Source organism: Phalacrocorax aristotelis, chromosome 9, assembly GCF_949628215.1.
Source record: "Phalacrocorax aristotelis chromosome 9, bGulAri2.1, whole genome shotgun sequence".
In the NCBI taxonomy this organism is placed as follows: domain Eukaryota; kingdom Metazoa; phylum Chordata; class Aves; order Suliformes; family Phalacrocoracidae; genus Phalacrocorax; species Phalacrocorax aristotelis.
The window spans coordinates 11,015,122-11,039,148 of NC_134284.1; the positions used below are offsets into that span (position 1 = coordinate 11,015,122).

The 24,027-nt window shown below is 37.6% G+C and overlaps 1 protein-coding gene across 16 annotated transcripts in view; it reads left to right on the forward strand.

The window, feature by feature from the left end:
* The window catches only part of MIPOL1 (mirror-image polydactyly 1), a 201,633-nt gene that overhangs the window by 88,154 nt on the left and 89,452 nt on the right, over positions 1-24,027 (forward strand). For all 16 annotated transcript variants that reach the window (XM_075103412.1, XM_075103414.1, XM_075103421.1 and 13 more), the window contains one exon: positions 10,468-10,575. In XM_075103412.1, coding sequence (XP_074959513.1) covers positions 10,468-10,575 — 108 coding nt within the window. The remainder of the gene's footprint in view (positions 1-10,467; positions 10,576-24,027) is intronic.

A 24,027-nucleotide genomic window follows, 5' to 3' on the forward strand; every position in this document is an offset into this window, starting at 1 on the left:
TGACTACTCTTCTGAAGAGCCAGCAAAACACGTGGCCATGGGAAGCAAGAGCTCCATATCATTTGGTCGAGTCAGTAGAGCAAAGGTTTAGGGTGTAGTAATCCCAGTTCTGACATGATCTTGATGGTTGATTAAGCTTCCTAAACCTTCTGTGCTAATTTCTCCTCCCATAAAACAAGAAAGTCTTATTTACTAGCTTCATTTAAGTGTTGGAAAGAGTGATTAGTTAATGTTTAAGTTATAAGACCATCAAACACTTGTATAAATAAAAAAGAGTTATTGAGAAGAATCGCATAATATAGAGAGTATTCATGGGAACAAGACGAAGCAAAAATGAGACAGTGCAGTGAAATGGACCTCACACAGGCCAAGGTGAGAATTGAGAATTAGAGTATGTGTACATTCTGCCGTGCAAAAGAAAGGAGGAAAGATACTGCATTTGAAGGACGGAGAGACTAAAGAAACTGGAGAGGGAAGACTTGTGTTTCCTCCTTTCAACAACGAAGGAGGAGAAATAAAACAAAAAAGTAAAGTAGCTAGCAAATAATAAAGTTCATAGCTTTCTGAAATTTATGTTTCTTCCTTTTATTAGGAATACAGTCTTTTACAGTCCTTTTATAGTCTCACTCATTGGAGATATTAAAAAAAAGTCTAGACACAGTCCTGGGCAACTGGCTTTAGGTGGCCTGACTGAGCAGGGGGATTGGGAAAGATAACCTCCAGAGGTCCCTTCCAACCTCAACCATTCTGTGATTACCTGATTATATTTCCATGTTAGAAAGAACGTGTGTGGGATCTACAGTCTGCAAAAATAAAATGTAAATGTATTTTGAGCCCATGTGATGAAGAGGTGGCTGGCTGCTGAGGAATCTGTCCCTATCTAACTGAAGACAAAAAATCAGTGGTATATTAGGTTATCTGTAGTTACTGTCTGTTGTGACTGCAGTAGCCCGTTTCATAATATTACAGATCAGTGTGCTAATGAATCGCACAGTAGTTAGCACTGGAGTAATGAGTATGTGGGAGTTGACTTGGAAAACTGATACTAAGACCATAAGTAAAAGAAGATCAGAATAGTATTTTGATATTCAGCTGCTCTGACTGGCTTCTTTGGGACCTTTCTTGCAGTACTACTTACTACTCAACCAGGGTAGAAATTAATTTGAGGTGGCCAGTAGGGTAGTTCAGTCCTGGTTCTCTCATAAGTAGTACGTTAATACATGCCCTGCTTTAATGGCAAATTTATTTGAAGACCTCTTTGGTGTTGTATAATTTTATTCTTTAAATGTTTTTAAAGATATTAAGGTTAGTTACTCTGAATTATTTTCTATGCAGAAGTTTCTATTCTGAAATCGTCTCTTGAATCTGTATGCTGGAATTGCTGTCATGCATTGAAAGTAAAACTGATTCTAGTCTAAGTGTTATTGTACTTTCAGACTTCTATTCAGTGATTTAGAATTTAGCTAATAAAGATTTACTTTTTAAATTTTTTTTGTCTTTGCTTTTAAAACATAATCTTGACTCTTGAATGATCTTTCCCTCTTACAATAAAATTTTAATCAGTGTTTTCCATTTGCTAAATTATTAGGGAGTATCGGTAATTGCCTTTGCTTTTGAATATAACACACTGGCATGTGACCTATATGAAGTTCATTGTACTGTGCCAGTTTCTAGTGCTTCTACAACTCTGCAGTGGGGCACGTGTGTAAGCAAGCATACTAACCTTGTGTACTACTCATCAGCTTACATGCCTAGTTTATACATTATTTATCAGACTTATAGGCATGAAATTAAAAATTTTAATTAATAATGTGACTTCCATGTAAAATGGAAGTCACTTACTTATATATGACAGGCAATTAGGAAAAAAACAACTCTTAGGTTAGTTGAATGCATTTTTGCTTAATTTCAGAGCCAGTACAGCCTCATGAATAAATGTTTGACTCCCAGCTACTGGGTTTATGTTCGTATTAGAAACTACTGTAGAGAATGAGTCAGAGGTGAGGTAAGATTGGTAACTTATATGCAATGGATATAGGAAGCTGCGAAGGTGACACAGTTACACGGCTTCAGCAGCTCCTGCTGTTAAGTTTCCTCCTGCAGATCAGGAGTCTGTCAGCAACCCCGTTAGCAGAGCGAAGGTAGTCCAGTGGCACAGCCGGCACAGGAACCCTGCCTGAATGACCTGTGGATCACATATAGCTCAGAACATCGTGTTTTTCTTTCTCTCCTCTTTGCACACTTTTTGTAATGGGTGTCATTGATTAGGAAAGTCTGTGTGTGCTGAGCACTGTGAGAAGTAGCTCAAGGTTGTCTTGATCTTTGAAATGTCATCACTGAAAGGAAGTGTAGGAATATATAGAGAATGGCGTTGGGTGGGTGAGTATCATAGGGCTACTCGGTGATGTTGAATAGCTGCACATGTAAGAATTGTTAACATGAAGAGTGGAAAGAGTTAAACTTTATTGTCTGAATTTTCTGAATGTCCTTCTATGCAGTTACAGTTCCTTTAACTGTTCAAATGAAAATAAATGAAAGCTTGTTTTGCTGCATTTTGAAGTGTTCAGAAATAGAAAAGGAAAGGAATGGTAGGAGGAAACCAAGTCATGTATACAGCATATTATCTGCCTTAATGCTGCAGGTTCCAACTGGCTCATAGTGACAAGGAAGTCAAAAATGTTTCATTTGTATTTTGATGCATTTATTTTTGTGGCTTCTGATGGAGGAAGACACCATTGTACTGCTGAAAAAAAGAGTGTTTACATTTAACTGTTTCTCTTACTAACAGAATATAAGTTTTTAAAGATGCATATGTTTGAGGCCTAAACTCTACAAAAGCACTTCTCTTTCTTGTAATCCCAGTAGTTCTAAGCTGCTGGGCATTGTATAAATAATCATTCAAACACATTTGTTGATGGCTTGCCAGAACTTTGAAGAAAAGTATTTTCTTTCAGAGGTTAGACGGCCTTAATTCAAAATTATAATTTAATGGGAAAATCTTTCTAGTCATTATTATGTAGAAACTCATTTATTTCTTTATTTCTTTTAAAATTATTATTTTAGAAGAAAAAGGAAAAAATCTATTTATATAAATATAAGTGTTTCCAAACATCTGCAGTTCAAAGTACATAATTCACAGTGACACCAAAGGTTGGTTTGTGTTTTGACTGGATGACTTTGGTATTATTTTTGTCTGCAAAGGAAAGGGTTGTGCAGCATCCAAGTGGTGCAAGATGTTTGCCTCTCCAGAAATCTTGATGAATTTGGGACAAGGGGCAGACTGTTCAGAAAAAAAATATTGAGGGGAGGGGGACAGAAGGGCTGTCAAACTGAAGAACACTTGCATTCCATTCAGCATTTTTGAGCTGGGAGCTACTCCGAACTAAGAAAAGGCAAACAAAATAATAAACTACAAGAAGAATGAGTTGAATTTTTTTTGTTTGTTTCCCATTGTTATTTATTGTATTCATGTTTCCACAGGTGATGACTTAAAAAATATAACAGGTGAAAAAGTTTGGTGACTAGAATAATTATTTGTACTTCATTTGTTCATTGCAGTGGCTATGTATTAACTAATTTCAAACTGTATCTGCTGTTTATCACTTCCAAAAGTGTTACACTGTGTAGTAGTAGAATCTTGGTAACCCATAAGCTTATCTTTTATTGGTATTTGTGCATCAAGATACAGTGTGTTATTTACTTTGCTGATGAGCATTTTGTTTAAAATGCATAAAGGAGAAAATATGTCCTGGAAGATAATTCCTCTGCCATTGAGATGGACTCCTACTTTCCCATAATTCAGAGGGCATAAGCCATTTTCCCAAGTTATTCAGTAGGAACTACATTATTTTTATTTCTCACTACTTCAGTAATTGAGATCCCAGATCAGCAAGGTCTTCATGCATAAAAGTCCACAGAGTGTGATAGAGTACTCAGTGTTTAAAGTGAAGGCCCTGATATGCAATCAAGTAATTATGCGCCGGCTGACCCATGGTGATTAAGCACTCACTTTTGATTTTTGTCTGACTTGAATAAAAGTATGTTACCTTAATAACAGAATGAAGCTATCTGTGGGAGGCTGTGGTTATGTACAAGATATATTATTAAGCTACAGAGACTACATAAGACTGACTGGACGGGATCAGATTGGACCAAAGATCCACCTACCTCACCACCCTGAACCCACACAGCCAATAGTCTAGGCCTCAAAGAGTACAAGAACAGGGCAAGCACATTGTTGTACCTCCATCTACATACTGTCCCTTTTTTCAGGACTCTCATCAGCGGAGTCTTGTGTGTTTATGCCAGTGCTGATTCTTAAGATTATAAGCATTGCAGGTTTTGACAAGGACTCTAGATGAACAAATATATGTTTGTAAATTACTATCTTTTGTATGTACTAATTGGATGAGACAATCAAATGTAATTCAGGATTCAGGAAAGAACTTTGTGCAGAACTTGATCTCATTGTAATCCTAGTACATTTGTTTTATTAGACTTTGACCCTCATATCGGTATTAACAGAGACAAATCAATTCCTCTGTTTTTTCCCAAGCACATAAATGGCATAATGTGTTGACTCTTTTTTTTTCCCTAGCATATTGCCAGAAGTTCAGGAGGGGTTAGTCTGGATTCCTTTTAATGAAAGATGATGGAAGACATTGTATGCTATATAGTAATATTAAAAGCAAATATAGATGTAACAGGATTAGATAGCCACCAAGACTGCATTTGTAGTAAGACGGTGTTACAGTTTTCTGTTATATTCGGCTTTAGCTGTTGCTTCCTCAGCCAAGGAGTGTCACGGTACCCTTTCTTTGGGTCAAATCTGCACTGAAATACAAAATGAGTAATGCACCTGACATTACTATCTAGTTCAGTGAGATGAGAGCGAGGGACCCTTGTGTAGCAAAACATTTATGTCTCTCTGAAAGCACAGGAACAGTCCAATCGACCTGACTAGCACAGAGTTAAATATGCTTCTACATGAGGCCTCTGGGGATAGGTGTTGTCTTCATATAGACAAACTGCACAGGGACCAAATGGTTGGGGGCAAGGGGTTGCTCTGCTCGATGTTAGTGCTTTGCTGTGTTCCATCTTTGTCCCTACTAATGTTGTTTCTCCAGTAGCTTGCAGATTTTTATTTACCCATGTATGATGTCTGTACTTTTTACTCTCAGAACACCACACTGAAGAATCATGTTAAGTAACAATCAAAAAATAACTCATCGATCTGCATAGATGTGGCGGGCACCATAACACCGTGTTAACATTATAGATACAGATACAAGTTGGAGAAGAAAATGCTGAAAAGCTGACAGCGTGCTAAAGATCATTTGTTTATACAAGTGCCAAAGTTGTGTTTGATATGTTAATGCAACCTCATTTTCCAGTACAGGCCAAACACTATTAAGTGGTTATCTGCATTGATTTTTCTGTCTTCTGAAATACTCAATTCATTGTAAACCATCTTTACTTTTGTATGCCTGGAGCAAAAACCATCTTTCAACAGTCTCTTTCTGGACGAGCCTCATGGACTTTACTCAGTGATACACTCGGTCCACTTCTTGACCTCTCCATCAGTGTCCCCTTTAGCAGGTGCTCCTTTTTGCAGTTTGTCTGGATTTTCCCTGTGGCATTCTCAACCCTCCCACCTGGATAGTCACTGAAAGGGGTCAGCACCTGCTGAGGGTTGATCCAGTGCCTCTCACAAACATCCACATTCTGCTAAATCATGTTACCCGATGCCTGCTAAAAAAGGCTCACCAGTAGCCTAATGGTTTAAATTAAGAGATGGGAGGGGAGAACAGGTGTACTTGCTGTCTGTCCGTCCTTTCCTGTCTGAATCTCTTCTTATCCTTTTGATAGGTTACCTGCTTTGCTTTTCATTTTGTGTCTTAGCTGCTTGTGATATATCCTGTGCTGGGTACAGGGGTATTTGTTTGGAAAGACTGAGTGCATTTAGAAAAGTGCAGCTGGGTTGCACTGTGGAAATATGGTTAAAGAGAAGATTGTCTGTTGCTGGGAATGGATGGTGTTGTAGTAAGAACTGTACAGGTGGGCACTGATGGTTGCTCAAGGAACGCTTGGAATAGGCTTAAAGAGGTTGTTGTCTGACAAGTATGTTATCGTCTGAATGAGGCTAGCTAAAGTAGGAGACTTTCTGATGCAAATATATTCAGAAAAGAAAACAAACATGAGGGTTTGAAACAAGAGAGGAAACCTTCTTCCGGTTGGTTTTTTGGAGGTTTTTTTTATACCTTGAGTATTGCCTCTCTGGCTACAGAACTCTAAATGCACACAGTAGACCACACAATGAAGCTAATTCTTGGTGGATTGTTTGTGTGAAACCTTTACAAAATTATGTTACCATTTGTGAGTGTGCTGGTTTTTGCTGGGATAGAGTTAATTTCCTTCATAGCAGCTAGTACTGGGCTGTGTTTTGGGTTTGTGCTGAAAACAGTGTTGATAACACAGGGGTGTTTTTGTTACCGCTGAGCAGTGCTCACACAGAGCCAAGGCCTTTTCTGCCTCTCACCCCACCCCACCAGCGAGGAGGCTGGGGGGGCACAAGGAGCTGGGAGGGGACACAGCGGGGACAGCTGACCCCAACTGACCCAAGGGATATCCCACGCCATATGACGTCATGCTCAGTACATAAAGCTGGGGGAAGAAGAAGGAAGGGGGGGATGTTCAGAGTGATGGTGTTTGTCTTCCCAAGTCACCGTTACGCGTGATGGAGCCCTGCTTTCCTGGAGATGGCTGAACACCCGCCTGCCCATGGGAAGGAGTGAATGAATTCCTTGTTTTGCTTTGCGTGTGTGCGTGGCTTTTGCTTTACCTGTTAAACTGTCTTTATCTCAACCCCTGAGTTTTTGGACTTTTACCCTTCTGAACCTCTCCCCCATCCCACCAGGGGGGAGTGAGCGAGTGAGCTGCTGTGTGGGGCTTGGTTGCCACTTGGGGTTAAACCATGACAGTGAGGCTTTAATATCCTTTACTTAGCATTCTGATCAAGGCATATTCTCTTTGACATCCATCTACACTGCTGTCATATTCCATGGTGTTCTCAAAGTATCTGAGGTGAGAAGCAGTTTTCTCAATTAACAGCCCATCTTTCATAATGTGTTAAATACATGGGGACTTCCATTTAGGTGCACAATTAAACCTCAGATCAGATGTTTAGGCAACATGTGTTGCACAAAATATTTTGTCTCTGACTTTAAGAGGATTCTGTCTGAAGGTTTCCCAAGTATGAATTTACACAAGTTTGGGATAACAGGATTTAGACATTCTTATTTATAATATTTGAAATGAAACACTTCCTTTAGCTTTCAGCTTTCTTAAAAGGATACATCCAACATTTCCTTTTTGCCAGTACTGAATTGGACGATATCCTCTCTTCACTGTGCTCCAAAAAGTATTTTTATATATGTTTATAGAAGGAAATCGAGTTTCTTACTTGCAGCTGTTGGCATTTCAGAGCCCTGGAGTGAACCAATAAAAACACATGTTCTTTTAAAGAACATCTATTTTTACTGGACCTAGCTAGCAACCAATGACACAGAATTCAAAAAATGTTGGCTCAAATGAATAGAAGGGCTGCATTGTTTTAAATTCTATTTTTAAAACTTCTTTACAGCAAGATTACACAGAAATTTCATATGCTCTTGTTCTTGTGAAAAAGAGTGCTTGCTTTTAGAATGCTATTTTAATGTTTTAAAAGTAGTTCAGGTATCAAAGTGTTGTAGAGTATAAAATTTTAGTAAGACATACAGAGTTTTACCATTTAAGAGTATTACTATAGTACTTTCACAAACAGGATAATCAAAAATTTTACTTCATAGGCAGCAAGTTATAAATACATTTTGATTGATAATTCAGAACATCTGTTAATGCATTGTTTCCAACATATTAAGACACTTATGTGCAAAGGTCAAATTAGATCACAATTTCTTTCAATTATACTCTCAAAATGGATTCAAGCAGTATGCTGATTGAATATGCCTAGGTTTTTTCAGGTATCAGCATTTTTAGGGGAAATGGAATTAAAGATTAATTTAAAAATGCTACCAAGATTGATGTAAATGTAATCATGTCAAGGTTGACTTGATAGGGAGGTCCATCCGTTTTGTGTTACTTGTGTTGCATCTTTATTGTATGTGCTCTATATGCTGCATGATATTAGAGTCCCACTGCTGCTGTTTGTTTCACTGTTCTGGCTTCCCAGGAGTGGAGAGCAGAATAAATTGCACCCATGCCCTTAGTTGTGCAACCTGCCTCGTACATCAAGGTCCTGTAGCTAGGTTTTGCTCTTAGAGTATTTTCATTTCTCTTTTGGAATCAAGAGAATAGCATGAATATAAATTCATGTTTTAAAGGGAGATTGAGAATTTGGCCTTTTTAATAATATTTACTGTAAGAAACCTGCGCTGTTGTCAAATTGGAAATTACAAAATACTGTTTTGAAGAGGAATGGTGGCAAAGCAGAAAAGTGAGAGGCCTGCTGATCTTACATGGTGCAAAGTGTCATAGCATTGCCTGAAGTAGTAGATTGATCTTATTTTTTTAAATGGTGTTTAGCTCATGTATGCTAGAGGGAAAAAAAGCCGCTAGAGAAGAAAACTGTATAATCTGGGTTTAGTTCTTCAGTAGTTTTATTAGGACCTTTGTGTCTGCAGACGCAATTTTCATGCTGGACATGGAAGAAGAATTACAGCTGTGATTCTGTGATGTGTGATTGTGTGTGTGAGATAAACACAGACATTAAATGTCTCAAGTCTGTAAAACATTTGCCATCAAATGTATCTTAACATTTTTTCTATATTTTCCTGCTTATGGGAAAGTGTCTTTTTCTTTTTCTTGCAATAAAAATGAAACTGTGCATTGAGCTATGCAACAGACACTGAGAAAATGTACTAGGCCAGAAATTTGCTGCCTTTAAAATAAGTAATCATATTAGAAATCAGCGCAAATTTCTAACAGAAGTAATGAAATACAACAACAGATATGTGAACTGAATTTTTTTAATAGTACTGTTGGACACCTACAGTTATTTAAAACTTATTCAAATATTGGAGTGACTCATTTGAGTTTATGTACTATGCTGGATACCTGATGTGCAGTACATTGTTAAGGACTTATTTTGTGTTTAATATGTATTGGTATGTCTTTAAAATTTCTGTCTCGAGATCCTCTAGTACTCTTTATTTTACTTAGACCTCAGTTACAATTTTTGCAGTCCTACAGCACTCTGTTTCACAATTTTTCTTTTTTTAGAGTTGATGTGAGCCGTGCTTCATTGTTCCACGTACTGGATTGCTCAGGAGTAGGTTGTACACACTTGATGGGAAGCTCAGTTCTGTGTCTTCCAGTCACTAAGGTAGCACAAGAGACTGATGTCTCCAGGTCATTCATTTGAGACAGCAGTGCTTACGTGGGCATTAATTCACGATTTTCATTCCTTTCTTACTGGTGTTTACTAGAAAGTATTTAGTAAAATAATTCTTATCAATTGTTTTTCGTTCCAACAGAGCCTATCAGCTTTGGGTTTTGGTGGTGATATCCAAACTACTTGCTTGTAATATACTGTTTTAAAATGTTCCTGCTAACATTGTGTTTTTCCCTAGTTCTAACAGTTGTTCCCCTACATCTTCCTGGTACTTTGTCTCATTTGTTTTGCTATTTTTTGTAAAATGGGTTTTTTCACAAGACAATGAACTGTCTGCTGACAACTAATTACTCTTTCAAACCAAGGTAACTGGGCAAGACCTCTTATGGTTACCGTGAAAAACAGTGAAAAAAAATTTAGCTCACAGTTAGCAGATCTTTAATCTTTAATAGACGTTTGGCTGACAGCAGCCAGTATAAGTGCATATGCACACAGTAGCAAATGTTAAATTTTTCGTTCTTTGTCATTAAGTTAAATATTTAAACGAAATAATCTTGAAACTTCTTTCGAGATGTGGTGTGTGTTTGGGAAATAGAGTTATCTCTTAGTGTGAAAAATAAAAGTGTAAAAATTATATGTGTATTTTCTAATAAACGGCTAGGTCCTGGATTTGGGAGGAGGGTCTTTCATTTGCCTACTTTTCAAAAAGCATGTATCGCTTCCTTTATAACCACTTACTTAATACATAAAAGCCAAAATCTGACCTTGTATTGGCATAACTAGGAGCAGAAATTCAATCTGGCATTTTTAAGACTTTTTAAAACATTCTGCAAAATGTCTTTATCTGATACTAAACTTAGCCTTTTTTGGCATACAGTTGGACCAGGAAGAAACTGAATAATTATGCACATTTAAAAAATGTAGCTCTAGTACTGCTCTTGGAATGTAACTTGCTTTTGTCTGATGCTTTCACTACTGCAGAAATGGTGATGGCGTTATTTACGTTAATTCATTTGGCGTGTTGAAAAAAATATGCCCACTCTCCTCTACTTAATGGGATTCTTTCCTCGTTGCAGTGCAAACGGCTGGAGCAAGAGCTTCATCATCTGAAAGAGCAGAACCAGACTTCAGCAAACAACACGAGACATCTGACTGCTGAAAACAATCAAGAACGTGCTCTGAAGGTAAATCTCCATTTCTTCTTGCAGGCAAATTAAGGTTGTAAGCCCCTGGTGCCAGCTTTCTGGGCTGCATATATCAGTTGTGTACATTTCGGCAGAAGTGAGCTGTGGTGTTTGCCAACAACCCCTTCTTTAAACAGAAATACAGCACCCTTCTGTTATGGTTTTATTTTATTTTGTGTATGAAAACAACAGGAAAAAAATAACATATCCTCCAAACTATTGGGCTGGTAATTAATGCTAAATTCTTGGGGTCTGTCCTTGCAATATTACATTTTATAACATGAACAAAACTGCAACTATTTGCCTCGTGGTACCTTTGCAAAACTAATATTTTAAAGCATGGCTGTTTGATCTGCTCCCAGCAGTGTGTGCTATATTAATAACATTGTTGACCTATACTACTAGTGACCACATAGTTGATACTACTATTTGCAAAAGGGAAGCTAGTTGGAATTGGGAGGAGGAATAATAAGTCTTGTCAATACGAATAAAAATGAGCAGAGAGGCGGGAGAGGGTCAGAGAAAGGACAGTGTAAAGTGACAGGTTATTGCTGCTTTGAGAAAGGGAAATTGTAACGTCAGTGGAATTGATAGCTACATAACAAGCAATGTCACCGCTAGCCAGAAAAAGAGACTATGCCAGGTAAGATGTGCAAGCATCATGCACACCTATTCAACCACTATATTCTTAAAAATCTCTTTTATGGGTAGTGGAGAGACAATATAAATACAGAAGTTACTCTGTGGATATTATTTTCTTGTTTTGTTTGATTAGGCAGTAAGATCCAAATGTATCTCATTTATAGGCAGATTTTCCTCTGCCTCCTTTTTCATATGAATTTTTTTATATTTGGGAAATACTATTCATGCAACAACTTGACCGATGCAAAGTATATGAATTAAGGTAAATCCTTGTGTAGTTTGACATTTCTCATTTAAAAAAAAAAAGTATAATGAATATATAACGAATAAACGGAGAGAGGCTGTGTGCCACACAAATGCTGTATGTTCCATGGGTTTATAACTGCCTTTAGAATCTGTGGTGAATATTACAAAATCAGGTGTGCAATACTGAAATAAGTCCATCCTCAGATGACTACAAATAGAGACGGTAAGCATTATGGGCTGTTTCTGACCACAATAATAGTATTGTTTTGAATCTGGTACCACTAAAAGTTAGTGCTTGCCAAGCATGCTACTTATTGAGCATAGCATTGTTTTTCATTAATTGCACGCTGACTGGTTTTTTTGGTGTCAGTGGAAACATTATGCACTGAGTCTTTCTGTTAGAAAACAGAAATGTTTTTATTGAAACTATACTTTTTACATTTAATATTGCCTGGCATAATGCTTACAGAATAATTATATTTTCAGAGCGAGAAGTGACTTAATAGTTCATAATGTTACTAGGATTTCATTCTAAGCCTGATATTGCTCTCCCAGCACCTAATCTTTAAAGAATTTAATTTCTGGCTGTCACAGGCATTTTTTGATTTTTCAAAGTTTTAGAGGTTAATTGGTTGTAGTCTTTTAGAGATGACGGTCTGGGGAGGAAAAAAGGAATGCTTTTCAATTTTTGGTAAAGTTGAACTTTTTTTAGTACTGTATCTCTCTAGAGTATCTCTCAGTTCACATTACCATTGCCTACAGTGAGGACAGGTCCATGAGAGTACTTTTTAAAAGGCTGATGGGTCAAGTTGAATTCTTGACCTTGAAAACTTTAAAACACCCCTGTGAAATATTCACAATAGTAGGTAGCTTTGATCTCCAGCATATGAACAGTCATCCTGACCTAAGCACCCATGTAAGTGAAAAGCTTATCACCCCTTTTTAGTGTAGCTACAGCCTAGAAAATATGGACTGGCTGGTAGGGATGAAAGTCATGTCACCGACTCCTTTAGAAGTGGGTTTGACCGGTGCTCTGGGCCTGGCTACGGCTAACCGGGGCGCTCCTGCTGCTGTCAGCGGCAGAGCTACCAGCTGCAGAAATATCCAGCTGGAGCCCCCTGACAGGTAACATGCTGTGGGGTCTTGGCACCCACCTCCCGTGTGAAACCCTTTTGTTCTTAGCTGCTGTCTCCTGCCTCTTATATGCGCTCAGCAGCTATCTTGAGTGCTACAGGCAGAGTGCATATACAGACCCAAGAATCCCCTCCTGTCTCCTCTCCACTGCAGATCATCCTCTGGTCATCTGGCCATTTTCAGAGAAATAGGACAGGCCACTTGTCTCTGTGGTGCAGGGTTAAATATCAACACAACTGTTCTTCTTTCACCATGATTCAGAGATCTACATTTACTTTAATCACCTCCATGTGCAAAGTGGGAACTGTGCTATGTGCTATTAATTCAGATGTAAACACCTGTCCTGCAGAAGGAGTCCAGATATTCCTTCTGTGTCTATCAAGAACAGTTTCTGTTAAGAAAGTTGAGGGGTTTTTTGGTTTTGGTTTTTTTAAAAAATCTTTAATTTTACCTACTCTCACAAACTTAATTACTGTTGCCTGATTCAGTTTGGCAAAAGATGTATTCTGGTGACAGGTGGCAGCTGAGGAGTTTGACATGCTTTAGATTTTCTTCAGGTATTAATTGAAGTGTAAACTTCAGGTGTGGTGTAAGCATACGTGCGATCTTAACTGGATAAAAATACAGTAACTGGGATCATCTAGATTAAGGATGGTGTAAAAGTTTGTGATAAAAGATGGGATCGCTACCTCTATGGGGTCCTGAAGTACATTTAACAACAAAAACCAGTGGGTATCGTTTCTTTCTTACTTCGTAAAATCATCTCACAGTACTGAGTTGCTCAGAAGGAAAGAAGTGTAAGACCAATCCACAAGAAGCCTATTTCATTCTGCTGATGGTATGGTCTAATTGGTAAGATAAGCTGCAAGCTTTCAGGTTTACTTTTAGTTATATTAGCTCACAGGCTACCGCCACCCTTCTCCGAGGCAGTAGCAGCCCATAGACTCCTGAGTGAGGCAAAGCAGCAGAGCAACAGATTGTAACTGTGGGAGAGGTGTGGTGGCAGTAAATTGGCCAGATCCAGGATCTGGAAATCACAAAGATGATGTAAGCACTCTTGCATACTTTTCTTTTTACACTTTTAGGTCCCATAGCACACCTGCGGATCATGTGACAAATCAAACATATGACACATAAGGCACTCTGTGTAGACCTATACTGTGCCATTTCATCTTATTGTGCAATATAACATCTGCACATCTTTGGTAAGGTAGCTCTTCTTAACTAATCTCTGTCATACATATTAGTAGTATGTGATGTCAAATTTCTGCATTTAATATATCTATTGCATATAACATTCCTTATAGTGATGCGGGCCATTCAGTTGCACAATGCCAAACTGGTACTCCTAATTTTTGTAATATTCTTACTGGTCATAGGGGATTGAATTAATTGAATGAAAAGGCCAATTTAAAATCTTCCCTCCAGGCAATGCCCACAACTGCACGCAGGTCATTCAGAGAAGCATGTGGGCCCCTATTTCCATAGTTAAAGCAAAATAATCCACCACTTTGTGAAACCATTTTTTTAAAATCTCTTATAATAATTCAGATTGAATTATAGCTAAATCTTTTAGGGATAATTGCTTCCTAAGGGCCTATACATTTGTGCTCTTAGTACATTTTCATAAAATAAGATCTGCAGAGTGCTTTACAGTTCTAATGTGTCAGGGTCTATACGTAAGATTATTCATTTGTGCTTGGCCTTCATAATTAACATTTAGTCTCTACTGATTCTGATAAATGTATTCCCACAATAGACTGAAATAGCTGATTCAATTAAACATAGAAAAGTTGAAGAATTGCTATTTTTTCATTAGTATTCCAGTATTGTTGTGGATCATTTTAATGTTGTTAGCTTTGTAGTGTGTAGTTTTGAAATGCAGAATTTTAAGAAATACATTTTTCTAAAGAAAAATAAAGATTTTGCCAGTGTGAATGTCCTCTTTACTCAGTTGAAGGAGAATAGGAAGTAAGTTTTGTGAAACAAATAATATGAAAATTCATGGAAAATGTTTAACTGGATTTGAATGAAACATAGGAAGAGATGGCTTTTTTTTTCCACAGGCCTGATTTACTTTCTAATTTTTAATTAGGTGGTACATTCTTCTTAAAGCAGCTATTAATCTGCTTTAAAGACCAGAGGGACATACTAATTTTACTTCCAAGCCAAACTCCCAAAACGGAGAGGAAGGCTGTTTCATGATGATGGACAAATCAGGTGCCCTTTAGTGATTGAGTGAGTTTACTGCATCCAAGTATGATGTCATTAGAGCTTGTAAAGGTTATTAATCGCCTTCAGAGCTGTTAAGATGTTAATCTTTGGTTATGACCTGCTTGTTTTGTTATGTTTTTCTGACTAATCAGTCTTTTTAGTTGTGATTTTCTGTAGAATTCATGCTACATGCTTCCTTGGTTTTATTAAGAACATAATAAATTTAGAGTCAGAGGCAAGAAAGTGACCTGAACAAGCTGTCAGAAATTCATCTACAGTAGTGTCGTAAAGCAATTGTAGCTGATGTCGTCTGCTTTCTGCTGGCACATAAGAATTGTGTCAAAGGCAGGGAATCCACCATGCATATAAGTTTGGTAATTGTTCCAGTGACGATGCCTGTGGCAAAGCCACTCTAGAAGACTTAATCTAAGTAATCTCTGATGCCTGTCATAAATTGTATTGAGCTCTGTCTTGATTCCCAGAATTTCCAGATTCTTACAGTAGAAACCATTTTTCCGTATCTGCTTGACAATGCCAACCACAAAAACAAATCCAGCTGACTAGTCAATGTATCATCCATGAAAAGCACAATCCCAGGAGAATCTGATGTCATAAGAGCTAAAAAAAAATAAGAAAAGCTTTAACATGAAGTTTAAAATGTGTGCTACTATTGAAAAGCATGGAGTATTCATGCTATTTAGGCGTATAATATTGACTATGGAATAAAGTACTTCTTTCAGTAGATTGTAACTGTGGCCCTGGCCCTTATCTGCAAAAACTAATTCTAACAATGTTTTTATGTTTAGAGCTGAAGTTTCAGAGCTTCATTTTAATGAGTTTAGAGCTGGTTTATGCCTTTGAAGTCTCTGATTCATTTCTGACAGAGCCACATGCTTTTGAAATGCTCTGTAATCCAGGGAAACTTGCCTGAATCAGAAGTGGGAAACTGAAAATTCCAGTGTCATCTCTTCTATTAAAATTCCAGTTCACCATACAGTTTTTACATTTTATTATAGTTATTCATTGCATCCTAGAAAACTCTTAGAGAAAAGACTTTCAGTACTTTATAATCGTTTTACATGAGGCAACAGAGATCAGGTTGATTTATTGGAAACCTAGAACGTAAGTAAGGCCCAGCCACATCCAGAATACCACTCTGCCAACTTCAGCTGTTTCGACTGTTGTACTGTTGCTAACTGCAGTGCTGTGTGAGTGATAGAAACTGGCTCCTGATTACCAACGTTTTATAGCTAACAGTTCAGGAGCCATGTTATCCCCTGGTGAAGTGGGTGTTGCATCTTTCTCCAATTTCTAGCTACAGCGTAACTAGACATTACTCTGCAAAGAGTTTAAGACTTGCTATTGATCTACTTTGTTGGTATGGTGATGTTGTTTGGTAAAAGGTGCTTTAAAATACTGTGTTTAATTCAGAGTGGTTGGGTGTTTTTTTAGTGAAGCAATTCAGCAATATTCATACGTTGGACAATCCACCCATTTCTCTCACATTTTGCTATGAATTTCTCTGGCCAGTATGCACTGTTCCCTCTGTATCTAACAGAACATTAACCTATGAAAGCTCAGCTTGAGAGCTCGCTCTGGAGTTAACCCTAAGCAATCATGCTTTCCACTTTGGACATCCCATACTGCTACCTATAAAAGGGACTGCTATCACATTTGCAAATTAATTTGTAGGTATGTTGGGGACTGGGATGCCAGTTTCATATTGGAAATAGAATGGGAGGAGGATTAAATTGCAGATCTGCTGCTCAGTGTGAGGAGATACACTGTGTCCTTTCATTTACTTATGATCTGTATTTTTCTGAAACTACAGCAGCGTTTCAGGAGCAATGGGAATAGTTAACAGGCTTCTTGGATGTTATCTCCAGCAAATAACGTGTTGTTACAACTAATCCTGAAAGGTTCTTCGTGCTATTCTTCCAATAACTTACATGAGGATAAAATACTAGAGGATTTATCAAAGTAAGCTGCAATCTCTAACTTAGTGCAAGAGCCGTTCCTGTAGTTCAGTTTCTTCTCCAAGAAGGGCACCGCTTCTCTTCTGCTTTCACAAGAGTTGTCCAGTTCACGTTGTAGAAAGCCACGATGAGTTCATTTCATTCTCCAGTAGCTACCCTAAAAGAGTATGTGTCCTCATTTAAATGCCTGGGCAATGTGAGAGACAAGTTTGCTACCATGTCAGTAAAACTTGTTATAAAGCACACGAGATCACTATTAATTTTTAGAGTGGAAGTTTGCTGAAGTTTAAATGGTTAAATTGCTTTTTAAGTACATGGTGGAGGTAGAAATAAAAGACCTAATAAAACTTGGAATATGCTGCTGACAATCTGGATGTGGATAAGAATGCACAAACATTTTTCTTCAGTTGCTGCTTCCTAAACACTTTATCAGAGTAGATACAGAGTAGATACAGCTGCAGTCTTAACTGCAGCGAACAGAGCTTTTGCTTGTGCTGCACCCAAAACCACTTAATCACAAGGTCTTAAAGGGTGGTCTAACTAAGGTTAGACCCAAGTCTATTCAGCTCTTATCCATGCTAGAAACATGAACTTTACGGCTGGTGTTATTAAATAGTACTGTATACCTCAGAGGATATCAGTGTAAGCCAGTTATCTATATGTATGGAGAGGGAGAAAATAACTCATATACTCCTACAATGACCAACATTCCCCCTCAATCCCAGTGGAAAAAATGTGAGCACTGGTTGAGTGATCTTTAAAGCAGTCATTTGAAGTTTCCTTGGACCCAATTGCTGCTTTGAGCCAGATGTCATATCCTGGTCCTCTGGCCAGTTCAGATCCAGAGATCCTCAGCCAGACATTTCTCCTTCATCTGCTGTCATACGTTTAGGAGTGTAACAGTTTGCTTACGTGCATCCCTGTAGGCAGGAAGTGAACAAATGTAGCACATGTATTTGACCATGAGTCAAAAAGCTAAGTTCAGAAATTTGATCTACTAGTATCATTTTCCATGGTCAGTTTTGTTAATTGTTTTTTGTAGCCATCCAGGCTGACAGAAAAGTTGTTCACGAACAACAACTACGTTCTTAGTGACAGTGTCCTCCCATCTGGTAATTAACATTTTAGTACTGATAAGGCATCTGTATTCATTGACCAAGAATATCTTAATTTGTTTAGGGAGTTGAAAATTAATATAATTGCTTATATGTGCCATAAGCAAATATAACAATGTTTTCCCCTGGCGGAAAACATGAGAAATAAATTATGAGACACTTGTCCTTCACTGAAAGTGAAGTTGTCCAGAGTACCTTTAGAAGCACAGGCTTCCAGAGTCTGATAAATCTGATTTATATGAAACATCTACCTGGGAGTTGAAGAGAAATGATGTTTGGTAATGTTAGTACTTGCACAATTTTCAGTGGTCAGCTTGTGATGTTGTTAAGTGGCTGTGTAGATAGGTGGCAGGGACGTTTGTGCTGTTCTTGGTTCACTGGGGCATCCCTGCAGGCCAGAATTTTGAACTCGTTCAAGCCTATTGAAATACAACTATTCCTCTGATCATAAGAAAATGTGATCTCTTGGTACCTGCAGGGAGTGCAAAGCTTTCCTAGGGATTTTTGGTAGCTTATTCAATTTGTTTTCAAATTGAAGGAAGCAAATAGGCGTACCCAAGATCTTGTCTTTGCTTCCTCAGTTGCGCTGGCCATGCCACATTCCTGTATCTGTAAGGCTGTCCTTTCACTGACAGCACTGTCTGGCATGGCAGCCCTGTGTGTACAGTGTTCTCTGCACAGCAGCTACTCAGGATTTCTTAGGCTCTGTTCAAATGAAAGAAGACTAAGCAGTGGTGTGTCTTACTTACTGTGACCTCAAGTCTTTCAGACTTGTTTCAAAGCTAAGTAATAGACGGATGAGAGATAGATGAGATGAACATTTATTGGCAAAACAACATTTGTCCCAAAAAGGATCCTGAGAACAGTTGTATCTGTGTAATTAATTATGCTTGTCTAGAGCACTGTATGTCTTAAGGAATTTTAGCATGCTTCATATTGCACGTAAACATCTGCACAAGAATGGTACTGGATGTGTCTTGATAGACTGAGCAAACAGCGTTTTGGCTAAAAGTTTGTTCACCTTGCCCGAGGAGTGTTAAGTCTTCCTTCTCTCCTATTAACAGATGCTGAATGTCTCTTAATCAAAGCAGATATATTTATTGAACTTTGATTCAGTTCTAAGCATTAAGGAATTCATTACTCATTCACACTTTATGTTTGATGTCAGCTTTCACCTGCTCCACTAAAAATTTCTTGGAGGTCTGTTGCTTTTTATTTGACAGCCTTCAGATTTCTCTTGGCACCAGATTACTCTTGACAATCTTAAACATCAACAAACTGTTTGTATATACTATAAACATCCCTTTGTCATTGGGGATGATGTGGTCATTCAAACCTTTTGACTGAGTCTTTTTTTTTTTTGGTTTCCATTTCATAGATGGAAATTGTGTTCCCATGAGGTCAGTGAGTGTTACTACTTCTGATCAGCAGAAGTATTGTTTCTGATAAACACAGCATGTTCTTGGAATGCAATATTTTGGTTTCAGGTTATTCTAAATCTGAATTATCATTCTCACAGTCATCTAGGCTGCTTCCACATACTCACCCTTGATATGCAAAGAATCATCTCTTTCATGGTAATAGGCTTCTGTGACCATGAACTTCATGTTGACAAGGCCCACTCATCCATGTTTTTCATTTAACCACTCTTTAGTTGTGCATTTGCACATAATATGTTAACTTAGCATTTTACAAATACTTTGCACTTTCACGCACCTGTTTTTCCTTCTAACAAGATAGATTCCCCTTTATGTGGTTGATCAGTTTGACAGCCATCTGGGTGACTTTCTGCAAGTTCCTTCCTTGCTCAGTGACGCTGCCACTTGGCCTTACAGTTTCAAGGACGCTTTGTTTCATTTCTAAGTGTTCCGCAGCATTTTTAGGTTTTTGTCTAAACTCTGTTAAAGGACCTCAAAACTGGAATAGTTCATGGGCCTGGGGCAGATCTCAGATATATGTATTCTAGAAATACATAACCTGAAACAAACAAACGTTCTGAAGTTGTAGAAGGTGGAACAAACTATGCAGGCATCCGGTGGTCAGATAGAAAGCTGTCTGCTACCTGGTCTTTCACTGCTTATCTTCATAGAGGTGACACCCATGCCTTAAACCAGTGATACAAAATAGGTGTGTTCTAAAATACACTGAAATTCATCAGCATCTTTTAAGTTAGAATCACAGAATCTGATACGTAAGCAAAACGTACTGTAGAAACCACAATCATGTTAGAAAAGCTACTTATATGGAAAGGTGAGTTCTTATAAAAACAAAAGCTATTTAATTGTAATTATAAGCTTCATTGCCATCTCCAATGGTATAGTTTATCACCCCAGTCATAGGTTCATTTTTCCTTCCTTCTGCCCAACAACACATCAATAGCAGTGCTACTATGAACCTTTGTAACATCTGCAGAGGTGTCCTATTGCTGCTACAAAAAAAAAAGATTCTTTTACTCTTCCACTAGTATGGAGCTTCATTTCAGGATTACCTGAATCGGGAATGAAGGGCATATGTTAATCTAATTGTAAAACAATCATGAACCCTACTGTGTCAAACTTACTATGAGAAAACTAGGGCTCCCTCCCTCACTTGCCAGTTGCTGATACTGTAAAACATATTTCCGAACTTAGTCAAGAGATTCTAAATCTGAAGCTATTTTGTACCTAAAATTGTATCTGTTTTCTGCAATGTTTATAGAAGCCCTTAGCATTAGTTTCTATTAATAATATCTATAATTTCTATTAATAATATCTATAATATCTATTAATAATATCCCTCAACTTCACTGGCATAGTTTTTAAAGTATCTATCAGCATTGTAACATCATAAAACAAAGGAAGTACCAAAAATATTTGGCCAAGTTAAGTTTTTCCTTTCTCAGAAGTACGAAGGATTAAATGTTGCTGGAGACAGGATATCAGATTTAATGAATGAAGAGGAGGAGGAGTGACATGTATTATTTTTTATTTCCTAAATCTTGTTTCTTTCTCCATATGAAATCTGCTATTTGTACATGCAGAAAATGTGGTAAATCTTAATTTTCAGTCATTTTCCAGTGTCTTACCGTGCACCTTTCATTTTTTTTTGCTGCATAGGAAAATTATCCTCTCTTGTTTGAGCTGCAACTGTAAACAAAATCTTGAGCCTGAGTACATGATGACATGTCAGTTATTTGTCCTACAATAAAACATATAAAAGGTAGTAACCTAAGCTCTTGTGCAAAAGGCGAGCTTACAGGGTCATTAAATAGCAAAGGTCTTGCTCTGACCCATCCATGACCTCCTTATCTGAAACGCCTCTCGGAATTGATAGAATCTACTCTAGATCTTGGACAGAGGAAACCAGGGATAGGATAAAGGATCAATAAAAATATTTCAGAATTTTAGGTATTTACTAAAAAGGAATATTTGGTCTTTGTATGTTTAAGTTTATCCAAATTTCTGTTAGGAATTGGAGAACCCTTTCCTAGCATTTTGCATGCAAGTGATCATATGAAGTATGGTTCATGGTAGAAGGGTGACAGATGCTAAAGACACTGAAACATTAGGTCTTAGTACGGTTGTAAGGCTGCAAACTAGCCTTGATTCAGAAGCCTCAAGGTGCTACATGTTTGCTCTTATTTATCTTTTTACTGTAATCTGAAAGTCTTTCCTATTCTGTTCCCAGGTGAGAAACTTCAGGTTTTAGAATGAGATGAAGTCAAAAGAGCAAGCCCGTGTCCAGAAAGTGCAGCTCAGTGCTTAGCCATCATTTGCTCAGAGGAGTCAGGACTCATTTTGCCTGTCCTTTTCAATTCGCATCTATTTATTTGGTCTGGTGCAGAGGCACATTTTTGATATCAGGGCACTTGTGCTCCTAGATCACTGAGAGGCTTTTGACCTTTCTTTTCCCTGTAAATAAGAGCGAAATCCTGATTTGACTTCCATGTGTGTGGCCATGCAGAGGTGTCAAGGAAAAGTGGACTCTGCTGTTCACATATTCAGGTTGCTAAGGAGGAGAGATGCACTCCTTGTGTGCAGCAGGTGTGTGTTTCTACCCGGGCAGTATACAGGTCATTAGGAGAATGCTTGAAGAGCAGGAGGAACAAATGGACTTGGATTTATTTTGATCTTTTTATTTTTCTTCTATGCAAATGGGCTTTATGAAGTAAAATATTCCTCACCTGCCTTCCAGTAGATCTCCGCAGCTTTTCTCATGAGATTATGGACTGGCAGCTGGAGTTTGGCTTTTCTCTAGGAATAAGCTTTAGAGTAGTAAGCTATACGTTAGGGGTCAAGTAGTAAATTTGATAATTCAGTAATTCTGAGTTGCCAGACCTTAACCATAAAAAACCTGTGCAAGGCACACTGGTGTACCACCTATTCAGAAAGTATTAGTATTATCTTTAATGATTAACACAAGCACAGATAGAATTCTAGCTTATGAAATACGTAGCCTTGTTTTTTATTATTTGAAGACTTCAAAGGTATAAAGTAAGCTTCACATCAGCAGAAGTATATCAATGCGTTAGGACTTCGAATCAACATATATTAGGTTTTTCTTCATATTTAGAAACACTGCATGCATAGCTCTGTCATGTAGCTGAATCAAAATTGCTCATTGCACTTGCACAAAAATATAAATTATTCACTGAAAACTCTCAAAAAAGGTCTGATTTCTCCTGTAAAATATGTTTGCAATTAAAAATTCAATTTCTTGTGCCTCCAAAATTGTCAGCTGTGTTGTTACTTCCAAAATTCAGCCTTCCTTACTGGTAAGGTAAATGTATTTTACAAAGAAAAAAAAAGCAATGAAAAGGAGAAATTAGAAGAGAGCTGTCTTTGAACTTTGGATAGGAAGCTGAAGTAACAAATGCTGTTGTGTAAAGTAAATAAGTGTATATCACATTGCCTGAACATGGTATTAATGTGTATTGGTGGTTGTGTTAAGCTGCTAAGCAGCTGAATTTGCAATTTAAAATTAAACTCAGAGACCCAAATGTCATTTTGCAGTTAGATTCAATATATAAAGAAACCTTCTGGGACTTAATTTTCTGAACTGTGTTGGTTGATACTGGATTTTCCATCTCCAGAATTGATTCTCCACTGAAGAACAGATGTCATCTTTCACAGTTTTACTGGACATATTCAGATTCTATACAGTTTCATAAATATGCCATTTCCTTATGGATCACAGTCAAGATCATTATTTAAATGCTCGTTTGTTTATTAAAGAAATACCTGCTATACTGGAGCGGTTATTAAGATGGTGGTGGTGTTACTTTCTCATAGAGTTCTTTCTTTACAAATATCTTGGCCACACATTTTGAAAGACTGAGAGAAATTATTTTTAAAAAATCAGTACTATTTAAACTATTTTTATCATTAGAAGGATCGTTTAGACCAGCCTTCCAAACACAGAAGCTAATCCTGTAGATTAGGCCTGATTCTGTGTGTATATGTAGCAGTGACTGTTGGGGAGCAGTCCTGCTGCCATGAATAATTACTGTTATAGGTTCTAAATTTTGAGAAGAAATGAAGCCTTTCTTGCTTTCATCTCGAAGCTTGTGAGTTCCACACACACTTAAATTTTAATGGGACTAGGTCCCAAATCTGTGAAGCCTTAAGGTGTTATATACGCATTTAGGCTGTTATGACAAGATTCAGAGATCAGAGGAAATTCTGTTCAAATTTGTTTTCATAAACTAGGTATCTTACATGATACAACGAGATCTGGTAAGAATATATCGATGCTTTGCTAGTTCTTTCAGAAGGCCTCAGGCCAGAAGGTGTTTTCACAGGAAAAAATCTTTGATGTCTATTAAAAGAATCTATTACCCTTTCTCAGTGAAAAACATTGTATGCCTTCAAAACCTTTCCACCCAAAACCTCATTAAGAGCACATCTACTTTAATCATGCATCTTACTGAGGGAAAAAAATGAACTAATCATAAAATACCTCATTGCCCTGCTACTTTAATCCTTCATCCCATCTTCTGAAAGGATGAAACTATTTAGTACACGTTTTTAGTTTAAAAATGGAACTGTGTTTGCTCCACTATTAAACAACTGAGTAAATGGTTTGAATACACTAGTTGGTGTCACCTAGCTGCATTTTGAAGAGCCATAGATTTCAAACTTTTTCCT